Source organism: Apostichopus japonicus, chromosome 22 (genome assembly GCF_037975245.1).
Source record: "Apostichopus japonicus isolate 1M-3 chromosome 22, ASM3797524v1, whole genome shotgun sequence".
In the NCBI taxonomy this organism is placed as follows: domain Eukaryota; kingdom Metazoa; phylum Echinodermata; class Holothuroidea; order Aspidochirotida; family Stichopodidae; genus Apostichopus; species Apostichopus japonicus.
Genome location: NC_092582.1, coordinates 3,704,887 through 3,726,053, shown reverse-complemented (window position 1 = coordinate 3,726,053; position 21,167 = coordinate 3,704,887). Strand labels below are relative to the sequence as shown.

Here is a 21,167-nt window from a genome sequence, read left to right as displayed (position 1 = left end):
CTCCCTTCCTCTATAAATGCCCACGGTCGGTAACCACGGGAAGCGTACAACCAATTTGAATAAAAGGTTTCACACATAATAGACCCAGCATGACAGGAGTAAACCAAATTCAGTTTAAGACTCTTTGCAAAGTCTATATCAAGGAGAAGGAAGGGCGGCCTGTAGTCTAGGGACTAGAGAGAGCCCCAAAGAGATTATGGAGAGCTCTCTTCAACCCCCGCCCACCCCCCCCCCTCCGCTGCCTGACACCGTCATCAGTATACATCCTGCATACCATCCTGCATACGACTTGCCAAATCGGGTGTTCCCAACAAGTTCAGACAGACAGACATTCAGATAGATTAATGGAAACGCCACCTATTGTGACCAATGATGGAAAGGTTTCGGTATGTTTCATTTGAAGCCAAACATGAAACCATTTCCTTGTGAATTTTGGCAATTATACAGTGGCCATGTGTAGGTTTATGTCACATACAGAGATGCATGAACTAGGAATAATGCATTTCACTTTTAATTATTCATGAAAATAGAACTTATAAAACTACTTTTTTTCACAAACCGACGTGAAAAATGACGATGAAATATAACTCCATTGAGTAATCATATTGGGTGAACTATAAAAGGTTAGCCCAGTGATGTGCACATGATTTCACAGTTGGAAGGGGACTGCCTGACCAAATTCTGTCCTCTTGACTAAGTAAGGTAGCGGAATATGTACTTTCATTTCTACCTTCGTCTCTGAAACAATTCGTCCATCACTAAATGTTAATATCTCCCGACTGAATGCTTTACCTCCCCGACTGAGGCCCCCCCCCCTTCCCCTCTTCCCTCCCTTGCGCACGCCTTTGAGTTAGCCCCGACTCTTGGTCGAAAACTATTGATCTATGCTCTGCACGTGTGACTTACTTTGGCTCATTAGTGCATATTCATGATGTGTGTATTGAATAACAACAGACTCTTTCATGATTCTGAAACCAGGGAGCTATTACTCTAAGAGTAGCAGCTCCCTGGTAAAACCAGGGAGCTGCTACTCTAACGTTAGAGTAGCAGCTCCCTGGTAAAACGAACCAAAGATTTCCTGTTCCAAGGTCTTGTAACATCTCTTCAATACGGTTGTCTAGGTGAAGCTCGTTTCGTCACTATATGTTAATACCAAAGTGATCAATTTGCAATTTTGTTCTTTCATTATTGTCATTAAATTGGTTATTGTATTTATTATTATTATTATAATTATAATTATTGTTGTTATTATTATTATAAGTAGTAGTAGTAGCAGATAGTTGTTATAACAACTCCCTGGTAGTAGTAGTAGAAGTATTATTATCAGTTTTTTTGCTTTTTCTTACAAACATTTTGAAAATGATTACAGTTCTATTAAAGTTTTATGTCAAACGAAGCACCCTGTAGATTTATGTCTTTCGGTAGCTGCACCCTTTCATGGTTATATTTGCATACAAACAAACTTAACACAAAATAATTTTATCACAATGAAGGGTATGGTTTCGCATTCTATGTATAAGTAAAGACGACGTGGGTTTCAGTTCAGGTCTGTCTATAAGTTTTCGGGGGTCAAAGAGACATGTTAGTGACAAAACCGGCGATATAATTTTATCCAATACATAATCTCAAAGTTTCACCGTAAACCATGCACACAACTTCGTTTATCGTTTCATTGTTTCATGTCAAACAATAGCGTCGCGGAGAAACCAGGTCAGTACATAAGTACAATTTTGTCACCGGGATCCCACTGCCCACCCCTATCATTTTTTGTTACGAAAACGGGGATGCATTGCCCCTTAACTCATGTTTCCGCGGAGCCCCTAATAGACCACCCTGGGGTCTGATCCCCAGAATGACCCTCAAATTCTATAGCTATACCTGCACTTCTCGCCCAATGGCTGCTTCCTCGTGGTTGCGGGTATGTTGTTAATACATCAAAGACACCACGAAAACATCTGTTAGCGAAACCCGTGCATGTATAACGAAATCAGTGATACCAAGCTGAAGGCACCTCTTTATTCCCCACCCACCCACCCACCCACCCCTCCCCCTTGCCATGACCCAACGAGTCACTTTACCTCTGGATTATGGCTATTACGTAATGAAGATGCTGTTAAAACTCTCTGTGTCTTTCATTGAAGATAAAACTTTATTACATTGGTACACAGCAAGTGTATTTCAATTTTGGTAACACAAGACTTTTTCTCACAAGCACTGCAACCGCACCTTCAATATTTGTGTTCGGTGCCATAACAATATACAATCTGTAAGCAAAAAAGTGTAATTCACTCTAAATGGAATGAATTTTATGATAAATTTCAGTGCATGAAACTGTATTCTGTGTTAACTTCGTAACTGAAAAAAAAAATATATATATATTTATATATATATTTTTTTTTCAGTTTTAACCACATACTGAAGGGTTCAAATACTCTTCCAATCTTATTTTAAATATTTGTTGGAATATTGCCACTTCTGAAGAACACTATAAAACGGTTGAAATGTTTTTGTAATTCGTACAACTGACCTGTTATTTTACACACATTGTTTTCAAGGAAGTGTAAGCATCGATGCCATGGGGCTGTGAAAATCTAATTAACCTGTCATGTTTAGATTATTGTTCTTTTATATCTACTGACCTGTTTTTGTATGAATATTTTGCAATTAGCAGAACAATTATTCTCAAAAGAAAAAAGAAAGAAAAGAAAAAGAAAGAAGGACCCTAAAATCGTCGAGAAAGCGTCTATTAAATGGGTCCATATTAATGTGATTTTTTTCACCCCGTAAAATTCTTTTCTACATAATGATGCAGGTAGCCATGTATATAGGTCCAATGCACAAGTGTGCGTGTAAGCATCGTTTGACCTCGACAAGGTGAAAAGTTCAACTCTCTTCAGACAGTATTACGTAATAAATGTCTGGCTTGCTTTGTTATGCTTCAAAACATTCGATTAGATGTATTATTCCCCCTTGGATAGGAAAAATGATACTATCCAGAAACTAAGAAAAAGGAGAGATGAAAGGTCATTTTACAACCCCCTCCGCTCGCAGCTGTTTATGTGTAGTCTGTCACCTCTTGATTGGTCATGTAACCGAGGAAAGTACGCTCATGATTGGTTCATGCATGTTGGTCAAGCCATAGGAACAGGAGAGAGACCACTTGTTTTTACACAGAAGATATATTTTACAGGTCCTCTTGGAACAGATCTGACAAGTGAAATGTGTCAGCTAATTAATACTGCCCTTAGGGAATAAAACTGAGAACACGTTTGTTTGTTTTTTGGTTTCCGTCTGCAGTATTATGTTGCCCATTCTCGAGAAGAAATATGTGAAAGAAAGATAGTTACAACATCATAAATTTAGTTGTAGAAGTAAACATGATGGAATCACACGCATGTGTGCACATGACTCCCTCCTACCCTGCCCCCATCCCCGCTCCCCCCCCCCTCCTCCCCCATCACAACTATCCGTCTTCTTGGTTGAACCAATTGCAATGAGAAATTAGTGTGGGCGGTTTAAGAGCTGTACGATTCTCAACGTGGGTATATGTACAAATAAACGTCGCAATGTCAAGGCATATGGAATTAATGTTTGTACGAGGAAGGCCAGGGACTTCGCTTTTGTGTTCTGTTCTCCTTTCGTTTACTTAAGACTGGCGCTCAGTAAAAAAAAAGCTGGTCTATGCTGACTAAGTGTCTTGAGGTCAAGCCTTCATACAGCATATATTCACGATGAGGAAATTTAGGCAAATTTAGGCAAAAAGGGGAATTGATGATGCGGTGTTGACATATATCTGAACATAGTTTACTCTCATTTAGATAAAGATAGACATGCGAGATCTACTTTAATAGTACATTGAACACACATTCGTCCCACACTTACTTACAGCTAAATTAATCGCATTTGGTGTATCTCCCAGAATTACCCCTTTTTTCAATTGCATGGCCCCCAACCCCAGTGTTCCAGATACCGTCCCAGTAGTTTTTCAACGCTATTACCGCTTCCACGTAATAACAAGGAAGACATTTTTTTATACTTATAGGTCTATATCCATTGATCGCGTCCCACGTGAGAGAGAAAGACAGCGGGAAGATTACGTCATTGACCAGGTACTGTTGTGATGTTTCATTCAGTTTTTTTCTCTAACAATTTGGTATTTGAATTCCCACGCTCATTGAGTAATATCAAATTTCGTTATTTTGTCATGTTTTTTGTCAGTTTAATATATTGTTTGTTCGTAATGTATATTGATGAGACTACCCACCCAAAACGCTAGGCATATTCATCTGATAATATGTGTAGGAGACGTGTATGGTATATTCTGGCAATGAGCTATATAATCATGGTTCTTGAGGGTAGTGCATGTTTCTAGGCGCATGCCCAGGCTGCTCTTTCATTCTGTAAACGATAATAGACTCGAGGGTCACCCTTCCCCTCCCCACCCGCTGCACCTACATTGCTGTCAATCGAAGTTGGCTTTCCTGACAAAGGTATATTCCAAGAATAACGTTTTACTTTGCAGTGGCAATCATTAATAAAGGCAGTAGGCCTACTGTGTGTTTCTGAGGAAAGGCACATGTTTGCTTCAAATTAACTTTCTGATCAAAGAAGTACGCAGGAATAACGGTTCAAATCTCTGGCTATACCATCAAAACGATAGTAAACTAATCTCGGGGGGGGGGGGGGGGTAACCTAAAACACTTTTTCGCAGAACTGGTACAATGTTAGATCCCGTTTTTATTAGCTCCAGCTCTGGCTCAGAACCACGGCCAGTCAGGACAATACTTATATGTCTACAGATATCTTGGCCATTTGACCAAAAGGAGCCATGATAATAGTAACGTGTATGATTTTTATTAGGCCCTACTTAAGTTAGTTTGTTGAAGCAGTCATAAATGTGAAACGTATCTTGAATTTGTGGTAATATTCAATGTGTTGTTTCACAATCCTATTAAAAGGCACTTTTTTTAACAAAAAAGTCACCCAAACAAACAAGTTGGGCACAAAGAAACAAACAACCGAACGACTGATCCGCTCTCAGCCCCAGTCCCCTTGCACCGAGACTGTGACTGTAGATGGTCATCCTATTTAAGATCTGTTGATACAAGCTCTCTGTTTGAAAATAATTAGTAAATAAATGACATCAATATAGTATAGGCTACTGAGAACTCATTGTAGGCATAAACAAAATTTGAATTGCGACAAAATGAGGATTGGTATCACCTCCCTTCTTTCTTGGAAAATATACGATTAATCAACAGACTTAGTTCACCTAGTGAGTTAGTAGACGTAGTCTACATGCAAAACAGAGGTAGCCTAAGTTTCAGCCCAAACGCAACCGGAAAATTCAAACGCCATATTTGGACACTAAAGTCATAAAAGGAACTACTGCTGAATATACATATCCTTGCTGTTTGGAATTAAAGTACGGTACGTTTTACCAACCATTCACTACTACACTGTATTGGTGAGTTGTTAATACACTTTAGGTTTTTTTGTGGATAATCTTTCAACATTAGTCATATAATATAAATAATTCTTACATAGAGTTGAACGTTTGCACTTTTACTGGAAACATTTCCCGTCTCTTACTTGGAAGTTGTAGGGGTCTGTATCATTCTCTGTAGATTAAAAGCAGAAGGCGGGTACTGCATGCCGGGTGCTTGTAATAATTAATTCTTGCAATTGAATTCTCGACATCCAGGACAGATCAGCTGGAGGCCAGGGTCCAAGCAAAGCCCGTCTCAAGTTGGATACAGCAGATAGTCGTAACTTTCATATAAAATAGAGGATGTTACCTTGTAAACTGCCATCTGGAGAAAGCGTCTGTACCAAAATATCTACTGAATTTCCGTTTTTATAACTAAGCAAAGGTAGCTGTCCAAGTCCTTCACACAATCACAGTGCTGAACTAACATTAGGCCCAGTTCCGCTACAATTTACGGAGCGGTCTCGATACATCACATGTTGTAGGCTAGACCTATTATAAAGTGGTAGTCAAGTCTTACATAGGCTTAGGTAGTGACATAGGCTTGAGTGGTTACTGGCCTACAGTAAAACAAATTCGTTTGAATTACAAGTCAGACTCAGAGCATGCCACTACAGCCTAATAAGCGAAATCAGCAATTGTTGTCAAGTGAAAGTAGACAGCTTTGCAGCGTAAGTAGCCTAACTTAATACTGGTGGTAGGCTTTACGCAACATTGCGGCCTAACTTTAGGCCATGATTTGAAACCAGATGTTACTCAAAGTTTATATGAATATTGTTTCAAAGCAAAATAAAAATGCAGAATCCTAAAGAACCATCACCAAATAAGGAACAACGAGAGGGTTCAGCACAGATAGAGAATTTCTCAGAACCATTATTTGAAAATTTCTACAAAGCTCAGAGCCTGAGTGGAACATTGTCATCATATGCTGCTCTGCAGGAACAAGTTGGATTGTGTGATGTTAATGACCATAGGCTAATTTACAAAGCTCTGAGCAATACAGTACAGTCTCGGAGAGCTCGTTCATTGTGGTCGCTGTTGACTCCATTGACAGAAAGAGAAGAGTACAGAAATGGTACCATTTGCACAGAACAGAAGGTGAGTTGAAACTGTAGCCCAGAAAAGATGTTAAGATCTATGCATTGAGAAATTTAAGCGTTGTGATGCGTTGTCATGTGATGACCTAACCAGTGTTATTACATTTCTTTTGTATTATACTTTGGTCTTATAGCTGAAACAATAAAAACATAGCATTGACAGCAGGTAATTCCAGGGTATACAATTCCATCATTCAGTTTTCTAGGTTTCACTGGTTGAAGTTTCACAATTTATACCAAAACTGAATAATTTCAAGTAAAAAAGGTTGGGTGTCATAGATGCACATTTGTAAAGAAATTTATTGCTTTTCTCCTGTATTCTAGTGAAATTTATAGCTCTTTTCTTGTATCCTAAATATATAATTTATGTATGATTTTTCTTTTCAATCCAGTAACAACATACTCTGTCATTGTGTTTTCTCAGATTCTTATAATTGGAGCAGGGCCATGTGGCTTGAGAACTGCCATTGAATGTTCTTTACTGGGTGCAAAGGTCATTGTCGTGGAAAGGAGAGAAGACTTTACTCGCAACAATGTGCTTCATTTGTGGCCCTTTGTCATCAAAGATCTAAAGCAGCTCGGGGCCAAAATTCTGTACCCTAAATTTTGCCTTGGAAACATCAACCACATAAGTAAGTGATTAAAGGTACTTTATGCTCAAACAATTAAATGCCATGTTTAAGAAAAAATATTTCTGATTTACTCTAATCAGGAGTATTTCAAATTGAATCGGTTTACACACAACCATGCAGAATTGTAATTAACATTTTGTTATGTGTTATAGTGTGTCCAGTTTAGTTCTTCATATTTCATATTTCTGATTACTGATTTGCTCTATTCAGGAGTATTTCAATCTTAATCGCTTTAATTAATTACCTAGTCTTTACACAGAACCATGCAGAATTGTAGTTAACATTTTGTTATTGTTGCAATCATCAGGTATCCGAAGATTGCAGTTGATATTATTGAAGATCTGTTTGTGCCTTGGAGTAGAAGTTCATCACAATGTCGCCTTAGAGGACGTAGTAGAACCCCCAGAGGACCAGTCAAATGGTAAGTGTCTGTTATTATCAGCAGGGGTGCAACCATGTGTACTTCAGGGGGAGAGGGGGTGTCGACATGAGATCTTAGCCCTGACCCCAAAACAAAAATGGTGGTTGCAACCCTGCATGTCAGTAAGACATGATTATTTTGATCATTTTTGCATTAATTTTGTTGAATGCTGTTATATCCTTTGTGAAACTTCTTTGTAGCAGTACTGCAAAGGTAATGACAACATTTGATAACCTTGTCATTATGTACTAAGTTAAAACCATATTCACAATAAACATGAGCTATATTTTCCAAAGTTTATTATCATTTATTTTATTGAGTTTTGCTATATTAAATTATTATGTCTCTTTCTTTAAATCTAATACCTTTGTGTAATGAGGGTGGAGGAGGGGGGGGGGGGAAGAGATAAGGAAGATTGTCTTTTTTCAAGTTACTTCATAGCTTGAAGATAGCTCAAAGTTGTTAAGTTTTTTGGAAGCAAAGTAAATTCTACCAAAGATGCTATTATTCTGCAAAAAGATTCCTAAAAGCGTTTAGACACCAGTAGCTTTAATTTCTTCAGAATTCCTTCAAAGCTGAATTAATGACCATCAAGTGGAGTGAAAATGCTAAAGGTTCATACATCTACAAGTCTACGGTACACATAGATTGTGAAAGAAGATAGCTTTTGAATAAGTTACCTCAAAGAATCTTAATTGCATTTTAAAAAGAAAGAGTTTCAGACAGATTTGATCCCTGATCCATTTGATCTATGAACATCTTGTTATTTTTATTCTACTTTCAAGGAGGTACCGGCTGGAGGGCAAAGTTTGATCCAGTGGACCACTCTCTCTCTACTTTTGAGTTTGATGTTGTGATTGGAGCCGACGGAAGAAGAAACACTCTGAAAGGTAAATACAGGCAAAAAGTCCACTAATAATAAATATGTGCTCTTTACTAGCAGCAAGTAGGTTAGGCTATGTTTGTCTACTATAAGGATGTGATAGTTCAAAGTTAAGTGTTGATGTGGGTTTTGAGATATAACATTATTTTTCAAGATGTTAACCACCTAGTGTGACATAAACACAGCCATCTAACAATAGAGTGTCTGTTACTAAGGTGGCCACTGACATAGTAACATAAAAATGGAGGACGTAGCGAAGACCCAAGGAGATCATGACACACATGGTTCATGACATCTTGTTTGTGGGAAATCCTGCAGTTTATATGCATTTCATGATGTTAATACTGGGCCACGTACACAATATTAAGTACAATTTCAATACAGTAGATATGAAGCTGGAAGACAGTATAAACTGTAACGATGTTTTGCGCGAGGGTATACTTAAATGTTTGCACATACAGGCACAGTAATTTACTGAATCTAATACGGTGCAGGTACAAGTAAGAGCTGAAAAGGGAAATGTGTAACAGTAGTTTATTCCACAAATATGGAATGTTGAATGCTTTAAGTCGTGCTCACAAGTTTTTTGGTATGAGAAATGCCGGACATTAGGACATTCATGCGTCTGGCGAGAGGTGATGAAGGACAGGGCACTGACCTTAGTCTATCTGACCCCCTTGGTGTTTAATACTGATGTCAAGACAAGCTATGTTGTGAATAACCTGCCATAGATTTAATTTCTTTTGCTTCAAACCACAACACAATTTGACTGGAGAGTTATACAAACAAAACTCAACCGAGAGAACAGCATCGCAAGACAAGAAAGAAAAAGGAACTTTTCTCGTTTAATAAATCTTTTCATTGTTATCAAAGTTGATGCTTGAGTTTCCTCGATAAATGGAAAAAATTCTTGGATCTATCCCTGTAGAAAGTCCCGAATGAAATCTGCATTCTTCTTACTTATGTTTTTTTCCTCGTTCAAATGGTAGCTCTCAGCGTCCGCTCTTTCTTTCCTCCGCAGGATTTGAGAAGAAGAAGGCTGGTCGTGCACTGGCTATTGCGATTACCTTTAATTTTGTCAACTACAACACCAGCCAGGAAGTGAAAGTACAAGAGATTGGAGGCTGCTTCTATCATATGAAACAAGATTTCTTTAAAGAGATGAAATCCACCCTTGGTATAGATTTGGAGAATATTGTCTACTATAAAGACGAGACTCATTACTTTGTCGTAACTGCCAAAAAATCCTGCTTACTTACAAAGGGTGTCCTTAAGGAGGTAGGTCTTGGCATTTTTTCATACAGTTATGTATTTATGCCTTATAATATATATTTGAATACCATATTGTGCAAAGTGATTTAAGAAAATGAAACACAATCTTTGTAAGGGTTCAACAGAAAGTACAGCATGCTATCGGATAGCTTTTAAATTACTAAATGTAAAACACTGCAGTGTCTTGTGTTTCTCACTGTTAAATGCGTAACAACAAAAAAAAGTAAAAATACTAATTAGTAATTATTACTAGTAATAATATACTAACTTATCAGTGAGTGTGACATATGGAATAGATGTCAGTTTGACCCACACAGTGTGTGTGAATGTCTGTCAATGTCAAGAAGGTTTACGTACAGATGATCTGTTGAATTAAACGTAGGTTTCATTTGTCAGACTTTTCAACAATCCCCATTTTGCAAGCTACACGATACCAACCCATCAGATGACTTATTTGCGAACCTAAAGTATATAAAAGAGTACTTCAGCTGGACGTCTGTATTATCTCGAATGAATACACATTGCTTAGACCAATATATCAACTTGAACAACAACAAAAAAGCAAAATAAATTTTCATCAGTCATTGCTTCAAAATCCCATTCTAGCCAAACAAACTTCTTTGCTCCTTTCCAGTTTATATAAAGTTGAGATGATAAAATTCCTTTAACTGTTAACATGATTTTATCAAGACAAGGTTTTCATGAATAGTAAGAAGAAAAAATGTTCTAGTAGATTTTTGAATGCCTGTATCCGCGAAAACATTTTTTTATATCATGGTTGGATTTTTGCTAGAATTGCCATGAAAAGTTGAACAGTTTTTGTTTTGCTAATATGTAGCATTATTGGATCTGTTGTGTGGTATTCATATCTGAACAAGTCAAAAATATGTTTTGGGACATTTTGTTTTATTATGTGGCAGAAGATTTTGCATTTCATTTATGTTTAATGTATTAAATTTTCGTTTACCTATTAACATTAGCACACTGCTACCTAACAGTTATTTGATCTTTCTACAGTGATTTATTTATTCAGTTTTTACATAGCAAAATGCCCTGTAACCACTGCTGAATTGCTAAACAAATGTAAATATGTATAGTAGTTTTTGTACAATAATCCGGAATATCCTCAGTATTCGGTAACTATCAAAAATTGAAAAGAAAATGGAAAGTGTTATGAAAAATGATCACCTGTAATTACTCCCTACTGTATAGCAGCTGTCTGCATTTATATTGTCTATTCTTTATTTTCCAGTAATTTCACCAAACTTTTCAAGTATTGCTTCAAACAGGATTAAAAATGATGACACTAACTTAAAGACAGTCGCACAAATCTATTAATTCAAATGATATAGGAATTGTTAAGCAACTAAATTTCCTCAATTGTTCTAAAAATTTCATTGCTTGCCTAAGAGGTTTTTTATTACATCTTTTCTTCAAGAAAAGGGCACTTTCAATTAACAAAAGGTCAGTTTTCAAGCAATAAAAGGTCACTTTTTTATTTAAACAAAACTGAAAAAAGGGTATTGGTTTAAACCAGGGGTCCTTTCTTATTTGTAAAAATTTGCATCTTTGACTGGGGGTAGAGAGGGGGCATAGGAGGTGTATGTGCCCCTATGCTCCTCTGCTCTGCCACTCTTGTGGTTTATTGCTATGATTGCTGTCATTCTTGAACTTGAGACAGACTCCATCTGAGACTTTGTTTCCTTTGTAAACTTTGGTAGTTTTTGATTCCTTGCCCGAAGGTAAAAAGAATCTATGCGATGGTGATTGCGTGTGTGTGTGTGCGTGTATGTGTGTGTGTGCGTATGTGACGCCCTCGGCTCGTAAACAGGATAACTCAACAATGGCAAGTTGGATTGAAGTCATACTTGGGACATAGATGCGCCATAGTGAGTAAATGAACCCTATTGATTTTGGTGCTCATCTCATGAATATTAATGAGGTCACAGGGTCAAACGTGAAAATCTCCAAATGCTAATAACTCCGCAACCAAAAGTCAAAATGTTTTCATACTTGGTATTAATGTGTTGGTAGAAAGTGGGTACATGGTAAAATATGTTCAAGTTGATATTATGCATATTTATTAGAGGGTGGGGCTTAAGTTTATTTTCACTAAAATAGCTTGTAAACACGGTAACTGGACAACGAGAAGTTGGATTGAAGTCATACTTGACACATATATGCACCATGGTGAGTAGAAGAGCCCTATTGATTTTGGTGCTCATCTAATGAATATAATGAGGTCACAGGGTCAAACATAAAAATCTCCAAATGCTAATAACTCCGCAATCAAAAGTCAGAATTTATTTATACTTAATATTAATATGTTGGTAGATAGCGGGTACATGGTGATGTCTGTTCAATGTGATATTATGCACATTTATTAGGGGGGCAGGGCTTGAGTTGATTTTTGCTAAAATAGCTTGTAAACATGGTATTAAAGTTAACATATTTAGTAGGTAGGTCCACAGTCAGTGAATGAACCTTGCTGATCAATTTACTCAACAATGATGAAAGCTTGGGATTATCATCTCAATTGGCAAGGAATCACAATGAGCCCACTGGCTTGCTGGTCACAGTAATCGATAAAATGTAAACATTTTCGTATCCTCAGGACAAACCAACGACGGCCGAACTTTTGTCTCCTCCGAACGTGGATCACGATAAGATGAAATCGTTTGCGATGGAGGTGGCCGTCTTTTCTACAAAACTTCCAAAGTTTGACTTTGAGGTCAATCACCGTAACCGTCCCGACGTAGCCATGTTTGATTTCACGTCCGTTTACCAAGCGTGTCACACGGCGCTCATTCATGAGAAGAACGGACACAATTTACTTGCCTGCATGGTGGGAGATGGCCTCTATCAGGTAATAAAATTATTTTGTGCAGGCTCTCTTTAATAGGAAAGAAAACGAGAGGCATAAAGAAATTTTAAAGGAATTATTCGGATATTAGGAGAAAGTATAAAGCCCTCCCAAAATATGATAAAAAGTCCTCAAAATAACATACTCTCTGTTTGCTTAGACTGAGGAAGGACATTCCATGATATAGATGAATTCATTGTCAAAAATAGAAGAAATTCTGAGGGAATGTATATGTGTGTATGTGTTGTGTAGGGCATAATTAATCCGGTGTTGCAATGCAAAATGCCAAGTTGCTACACAAGTGCAAAGATGCATGGCAGTTTTTATATACAGGAAACATAGTATATTATAAGAGGCAAAGGTCAGGACCTCCAAAATTGCTACGCAAAATTTTGAACAGTAATTTATTCTCTGTGGTGGTGAAGATGACAACAGGAAACGGAATACTTGGATGAACTTTCATTCTACGTAGCGCCACCTTAGTGAGTACAGGAAAAGCTATTGTTTTTCATGGAGGTCAACAAAGGTGAAAGTTTGAAAACCTTGTAAACACCAATAACATCAAAATAAATTTTGGATGAAAATTATACTTGATATATGTAAGTTTGAATAAAGTACGAGAGCCCTAAAGTCAAAACTTTTCAAAACTTGAAAATAGTGCGTGCAGTGTTATCCTCATAAATAAATATGACGGGGCATTTCTGGTTGAGTGTTTTGTTGCTAAATTTTCAAAATGATTTCGATGATAAAAGCACCAATACCACTCTATGCAGTTCCTCTGCCATTTAAAATCATAAAAAGATCATATTTTTTTCTTTTTGGCACTTCCAGCCATTCTGGCCTCAGGGTACCGGGTGTGGCCGAGGATTCATCTCCGCTTTCAATGCCGCCTGGATGATCAGAGACTGGGCCCTGGGAGAGAAGGACCCTCTGACCATTCTAGCAGAAAGAGAGACTCTGTACCTCATGCTGCCGATGACTCCAATGAATCTATCGCAAGCAGTAGATTCATACACCATCGATCCCAAGACTCGTTACAAAAATTATCAAAGTCGAGTCACGGTGACAAGGAAGGAGGTGGAACGTCTTTACAATCCAGGAGAGCAAGACGAAACCAAACACCATCAGGAGCCAGAGAAGCAAGGTATTCGTAAAGTAATGGAGCCGGTATCAAGAGAATGAAGATTTGGCTAGGTTTTAAGAGATCAACCAGCAGCTAAAATGATAACATAAAATATAAAATAATTCTTTTGGGGAGTTGGAAACATTTCCCAGTGCAATGATGAGGCCCCTGTCTCAGTATCTGCTTTAAAGATGTAAGGTATGCTTGTTGAAAGCAGCTTCTTAAAGATGACACCAAATTGAGCAAATGTTCCTGAATCCTGAATATTGCTTTAATACAGCATTAATGAAACTGAGTTAAAAACTACTTAGTTGATTTGTATTACCAAATGAATGTTAAAGGTATATACTGCTGGCAGAAGTCCATTGCGTAACAAATTTGCTAAGAACTTTCTGCAGTAGGTCAAATCCATATCGTAATGGGGTTTTGTATCATGGAGATAAAATTGATAAATTTTTGGTGAACTTTTATAATTGCATCTGGCAACAGTAGAGTTTAATGATCATGGTAATTTGAGCTGGAGAAAAACAAACTTGTAATGCTTGTTAACTCATTTATCTACTGAAGACACTAATATTCATACAGAGAAATTGCATAGTGATGACATTCTAATTGAAGAGAAGATTTAATGCTGAGCAAGAATTTCAAACAGTCACATTACCACTCTCAGACAGAGTGATACAAAACATCCCAGTGACCGGGTTAAATAAACATGTACATGCTGTAAACCCGGAACAGTCCAAACTTCTTTATCATCTGTTCAAAAGTTGCAAAATATAGCTCACCATTTTGAATCTTAGCACCCTCCATTTTACCAAGATTTCACAAAGGGGAGTGGACATCCCTCCTCTGTACAACTTAACATCTTAGCTCCCTCCCTCCCCCCCGGCTAAAAAAGGTGTTTTACCCCTAATTTTAAATTATGTATAATATTTAAAAGATAAATCAACAACAACATAGTTATAGAAAAGTAAAGCTATTGAAGAACATCACAGACCAAATTAGGATGTTTTCTTCTTCTTGGAAATTGAAAACAAGACTAGTCATGGGTTGAACTTTCCAACCCACTACAATTTGTACATTTTTGTAGCCAGTGACTCGATTTTCCTGTTTGAAAAGGCCAAACAAACTTTGAAGCAGTGATATGATCAGTCAAGATTTTGTGCTCTACTGACATATCCAGTGGTATCAAATTATGCTCCATCCTGGTGTAACCATAATAGCCTACTGTTTGATCACACAGTATGTTGCTTGTGGTTATATATTTTGAAGATATTATTATTGTATAAAAATTATTCAAAGTGAATTAGGATTGCAAACATTTTTCTTCTATTTATTCTTTTGGTTAAAACAGAAGGATCGTCAGATATTGTTCCTGGAGGAATGGACACGACATCAGATGACACCAGCGTGACCAAAGAATCCACACAGAAGCCTGCAGGGGATTCCCCCACAGAATCAGAGAAGCTTACGGTAGCTCTTAATGGCCATGATCTCAAAAATAATCAACTGGACAGGGCAGCGGAACAAGTCTTCAATTTGGTATGATAAATTATAAGTTGCTTTTTTTTTCTTAACTTTAATTTTCCAAGAGAGCAAAAACATTTCAAACAAACTGCTCATTTACTGCAGAGAGCCTATGTAGGTAATTGTATAAGTTAAGAGAACATGACCAAACTGTTTATCTACTGTGAAAAGCCTGTGTACTACGTAAAGTATTCAAAAGTTAGAGGGCCTGACGTTTCGATCCTAGCAGGATATTCTTCACAGGCAAAGTGAAACGGAATCAGATCTGGCATCAAAACTGGGCATCAAAACTAAACAGATGTAGAGTAAGGAAATGCAATTACAGACAAAACATTGACTTTCCTGACATTTCTCTCTACACATGTAAACATTCAACCAATTATACATGTATCAATGGAGTCACACTTGTCATTTTTCATCACTACATTCAATATCCATAAATATAAGTTTTATTTTCTTTCCATCCATATTTTTATTCCATGTCTTTTTTTTCGTCAACCGAGAATATTTACAAACATTAGAATTCTTTTTTTTTTCATTTTTGAACAATACTTTTAAACCAGAAAAGATAAGAACAAATAAGAAGATTAGCTTAAATCAGTTTACTATTAAAAAATTAAGAAATGTTACAGTCCTTAAATGCAGTTTCTAAGGATCGATAGGCAATTGTGGCATGAAACGTAGCTATTCCTTCCAACTTCTGCTTAAAAGGCATAATATTTCAAATCGAAAATTGGAAGATAATACAGATGCTTTAGACATAACTTGTAACCACAAAATAGATATCTGGCATGGAGAAAAAAGAATTGTGAACCTAAAATATAATAATCCTCATCAAAAACTGAATGATTTGCTAATACTACATCCAAAAATCAAATCATCTATTATCTCATCAGGTTAATTACAGAACATACACAAAGAATTATTTTGCAAAATTCCTTTTAGAAAGTAAACTATTTGTTTCTAGAATTCTATGAACAAAACGAATTTTAAAGCATTTAAGTATATCCATAAAACATATGCACTAGACTGGCCACATGAGTTTAATATCCCTAGAAGGAGTACAAGCATCCTGAGTACAAAGCCATGAGTTTAACTTTTGACAATATACTTAAAGTTTGAGTAGAGACTGGAGTACTGCAAGCCTTCTCTATAACATGGTTTGCCGTGAAACAGTTTCTGAATGTGACCACTAACGAGGAGGCTATTTACTTAACGATCTACAACTTAATCAGCTAAATTAAAACATATCTTAGAGGTCACTGCCCGATCCTTTCATTATTACAGTATGTCAATGGCACTGACTGCTAGAAGGAAGTAAAGTTGTACATGATCATAAAAATGTGATGTGTAGTGAATATTAAACTAAACAACCTTATGCCAAGTTTGTGATTAAAAGCATGAAAGTGACAAATAATTAAGTCTCTTTAAGATAGTTTGCTGTTTTTTTGTACAACATATATTTATGTACAGAGGTGTCATGAAAGTAAGGTGTGTCATATATGCTTATATAATTTCATGTGGAGACTTGTTTATCTTCATAAAGTCTTTAGGGGTTAGTCAAAGTAATAACTTGAAGAAATGGAAAGTGTTTTCTTTAGAGACCAAGTGGTTAAGACCATATAGTATACTTTTCGTCCCCCTCATAGCCTGCTGACCCCCTCATAGCCTGCTGACCCCCTCATAGCCTGCTGACCTCTTACCTACCCCCCTAACTCCCCACCCAATTCACCAAACAACAAGGCTATCTCCTTTCTTTATACCCTTTCTTTTACACCCATATTCCAGGAAACCAACTTGAACGAGCCTAGTCTGAAGAAAGTAGAGAATTCTATGCTGGATGCAGATGTTCTTGAAGAGAAGAGACGAAACCAGGAGCTATTGGATGCAAGAACACAACGAGATGGAGACCCAGAGCAGTGATCCTCTCAACATCATCTTGTTTAGAAAGAGGAGAAAATGTGGCTTATTTTAGTTGCTAAAATACTCAGGGAAATCAGGAGCCAAATTTACAGACAAAACTTTTTATTTTGCTGTGTGAATGCAATCAATCAACTCAAGTAGTGACTTTTGATGTCTTCTTATTTATTTATTTTTCTTCATTTTAATAAATTTACAACTCTCAAAATTAACCTTCTACAAAATCAGAGTCAGTGTTTTTGAAGCAGCTGTTCTACTTGATTGACAAAATTTCATGAATCCTATAAAAGTTGGCGAGCCATTGGATCTTAGAGGTTAACTGGCTAGCTGGGTAACTGGCAATTAACTGGCGGTAAACTGGCAGGAAAATGGCGGTAAACTGGCTAAAGACAGCTCTTGTCAACTGAGAGTTTCTCTTGACTTTGTACAGAACTTTGTTCTCATGAAATTACAGGAATGAAACTTTCTTAGCAGGTTATAGTACGTATAACTCACAGCTCTTTAGACATCACAGTGTATATCAATAGGAGTAGTATGATGCAATTTCTTGAGGGTTCACACACTTAACAGAACTACCACAAACGCATAATGCAAAGATACAGTATAAAAACAGTCCAACTAAAGAGGATGACTTTAATAGTTAACAATAAGAGCATTACTCAAAAAGAAAAATATAATTGTAATTGATCTAACTAAGACATCTTTCTACATTTTTTTTTGTTTTTCATCAAACGAAAATTTGAATAAGAAATTGATTAATAATTTCCACTTTGATCCATAATGGTTTGACTCCTAGACATTTTTCATATTTTGTATTAATCACAAGTGAGAAGAAAACTGGTCAAATTTCATTTTTGTGAAGTATTAATACTTCACTATTTGATAATTTGACTGGAATAGTCAAGCTAACTATCTACATTCATCCTAGTTGCTAAATACTCAGGGAAGTTTGAAGCCGATTTACAGACCAAACTTTTAATTTTAAATCATTTTTAAACCAATCAACTAAATGCAATCAATCAACTCAACTAGTGACTATTGATGTCTTTCTTTTTATTTATTGTTTAATCTGCTTATTGTGTAATCTGCTAAATCTGATTTATTGTTTAATCTGCTTAATCTGTCATTTGACACACAGACTATTAGGACAGTTCCTTCTGATTCAACCAAAAAAAACTTAATAGGATAAAAGACACTTTTATTGCCTCAATAAAGTCAACCTATAAGAGCCACAAATCTTTTTTTGCAGTGCCCTATAGACACATGTTTAACATTGATAAACTTTTTTCATTGTGGGCAGAATCACCCAGCTCTGTGAATGGATTTCCTCCCCAGTTGAAATAAATTGAACTACCAATTTCTGAAACATATTCTCATGTATCATACAGTACTCCTTAGAGGCTCAACAATACCTCACACATAATAGTAGGCCATCCAAAGAGCTGTTCAGCCTGTCAAAGTTTTCAAAGCTGGGTTAACATAGTGCCACTGGTAGGCTTTATTTATATATTTTTTTTAAATATCTGGTTCTGGTGAATTATTTGATTATTATGTAATTTTCATTCATGTTTTTGCATAACAACACTGTGAGTCCACAATAATTTCATAGATAGCATAGTTAGGGAAGGGTTGAGTACCCTTTTAATATTTCGAAAGGTTCTGCTTAATATGAACTATTGGAATCGAGTAGAGAAATAATAATTCTATTAACTTTAACTATATTTCAATGTACCTTTCGCAAAGGATTGAAGAACATCTGATTTATGATTTCCTTTTTACAAATATATATATATATAGATATATATATATGTATATATATAGATACAGATATATATATATGTATATTTGTATATATAGAGAGCGAGAGAGGTGGAGAGAGAGAAAGAGTATCTGAAATAGAGTATATAAAATATATATATATAATATAGTATATGGAAAAGAGTAGAGTATTAATCAATATTTTATAATATTTATTTTTGAAATGTTAGAATTAATAAATTGATTGTCGAACATAAAAAAACATAAATATATGTCATAGGTCATGTGAGTTTAAATGGGATAGGAAAAGACACGCTCTCTACTGATCAATTTTGCTAAATTTGAGTGTCTGTTGGTACAAAAAGATCAAATTGATTGCAAGTACATAGCATTTTCTAACATCTTATTTGAACAAAAAGGTTTGGGATTTGAATGTCATACTTTTTCCACAACCCTTCAGGTCTTTGTGGAGTCATCTTTTCCCTTCTTTTTTTTTTTTTGTATGCACCTTCTCAGTATAACCATGGAGCTATAAACAGATTATAGCTCCATGGAATAACTATAGAACTTTCAGCAATATTCTTGAGAAATTTATAATGATATCTTTAGTTAATAATATGAACTTTTAATCAAAGTCTGTCATATATTTGCCAAAAAAATGTAACAATGCTTTTAAATGTTTGAAAATATAATTTATAGTTGTAATGCATGATTGTGATATAAGTTAGCTCAGCAACAGGTTTCCATTATGTGTTTGTACAATATAGTATACTATACCCAGTGTATTAGGTACACAACCCATTGTTCTGTACAACCACAACAACATGTTAACTCAATAATTTGCTATTAAACAACTTCCGCCCATTTTTTTTTAAATATACAAGTTTGGTCATGCCTAGATATTAATACTAGCATACAGTGTTATAGGTATAGGCTAAATGTTGATGCATGTTCTGAAAAAAAAGTATCTTTGCAGTATTGAATATGCATGGAAGAATCTAATAAAACACATATGCAAATATATTTAGCCCCTACAGTGTATTTTATTTGTCAATTTAATAGTCCAATACAGATTTTTCGGTATTGACAATATATCGTTTGTGATTATGTTGGAAAAGTGCAATCCTTACCAAATTTGATTTGTGACTGGAGTGAAGATATATATATGTTCTTAAAACAACATTCTATTTTTGAGGCAATTAACTTTGTTAATTATTTCATATATCAGTAGTCTTCATCTTTCCCCTCCCTCTAATTATCTATTCAACCCCCTCCATAGAATATGGACAAGAAAAAAATTTAATTGAATCATTGAAGCTCAAAATGAGTCCAAGAGCCAGTGATTAGGGGTGCATGACTATGACTAAGGTCTCTGCCAAACGGATTCCTGCATATGTAATAGCATTATCTACATTAGAGGGGTTGGGGTGGGGGGTCAAAAAGCTATACCAATCATACGTGAGATAATGGTAACATTCTGAATAAGTTGCTCAAGACTTCTGAAGATAGAGAACGAACTTTACACGTCAATGTTGTCCCATAATACGCTAGAAAGTTAAATAATGGTCACTCACCTGCTCATTTTAGTAACCACCGTAAAGAGTGTTCTCTTCTCTGTGTGATAATTCAATTGTCTAAACTTTGAAATACTTCAACGCCTGCCACGACTTTTCAAAAAATTAAGCAAAGTTCCATTGACGATATAGCTTACAATCTGAACTGAGACGAAACGCCGGTATGGTTACGTGGTCATATAGCCCAATTATAAGCAGAAACGGGACTGAATTTGAGACCACATCGGTACAGTGGATTGATTTGGATTTTGTGCCTATAGACTCTGCGTTTGGTGACTTTACCTAGCTGGCTTGTGTGACATGTCATATGGTGTCCAGGTTTTAAGTGACTCTTTTCTTTAAAAAAAAGGTACTGTAAGATTCACTTCAATACTCGTCCAACTATGAGGTTTCTATTGAGAAGAGGAAGAATATGATGCACAGAAGTTGCCTGGAAGCTTATATGCTTCTCGACACTTAAGCAAACCTGCCATCCCAGCTATATCTTTCACAAAAATAGGAAGCTTTACACTATTCCATCCCACAATTCAAATCGGCTGCATATCTAATCGTGAGTCAGTGCTTGTACATTATGTTCATGTAACACACCCTTCAGCAGCGCTTCTTATG

General features: G+C 36.2%; 1 protein-coding gene across 1 annotated transcript; it reads left to right on the top strand.

Moving 5' to 3' along the window:
• The first annotated feature begins 5,668 nt into the window (after positions 1 to 5,668).
• LOC139963384 (F-actin-monooxygenase MICAL2-like) lies at positions 5,669 to 20,005 on the top strand. The gene is made up of 9 exons (XM_071964081.1): positions 5,669 to 6,586; positions 7,010 to 7,217; positions 7,525 to 7,638; positions 8,424 to 8,528; positions 9,543 to 9,799; positions 12,408 to 12,659; positions 13,488 to 13,800; positions 15,134 to 15,321; positions 17,095 to 20,005. Exons 1-9 carry the CDS (start codon positions 6,284 to 6,286, stop codon positions 17,227 to 17,229), a joined length of 1,875 nt encoding a protein of 624 aa, XP_071820182.1. The 5' UTR covers positions 5,669 to 6,283; the 3' UTR covers positions 17,230 to 20,005.
• The last annotated feature ends 1,162 nt before the right edge of the window (positions 20,006 to 21,167 follow it).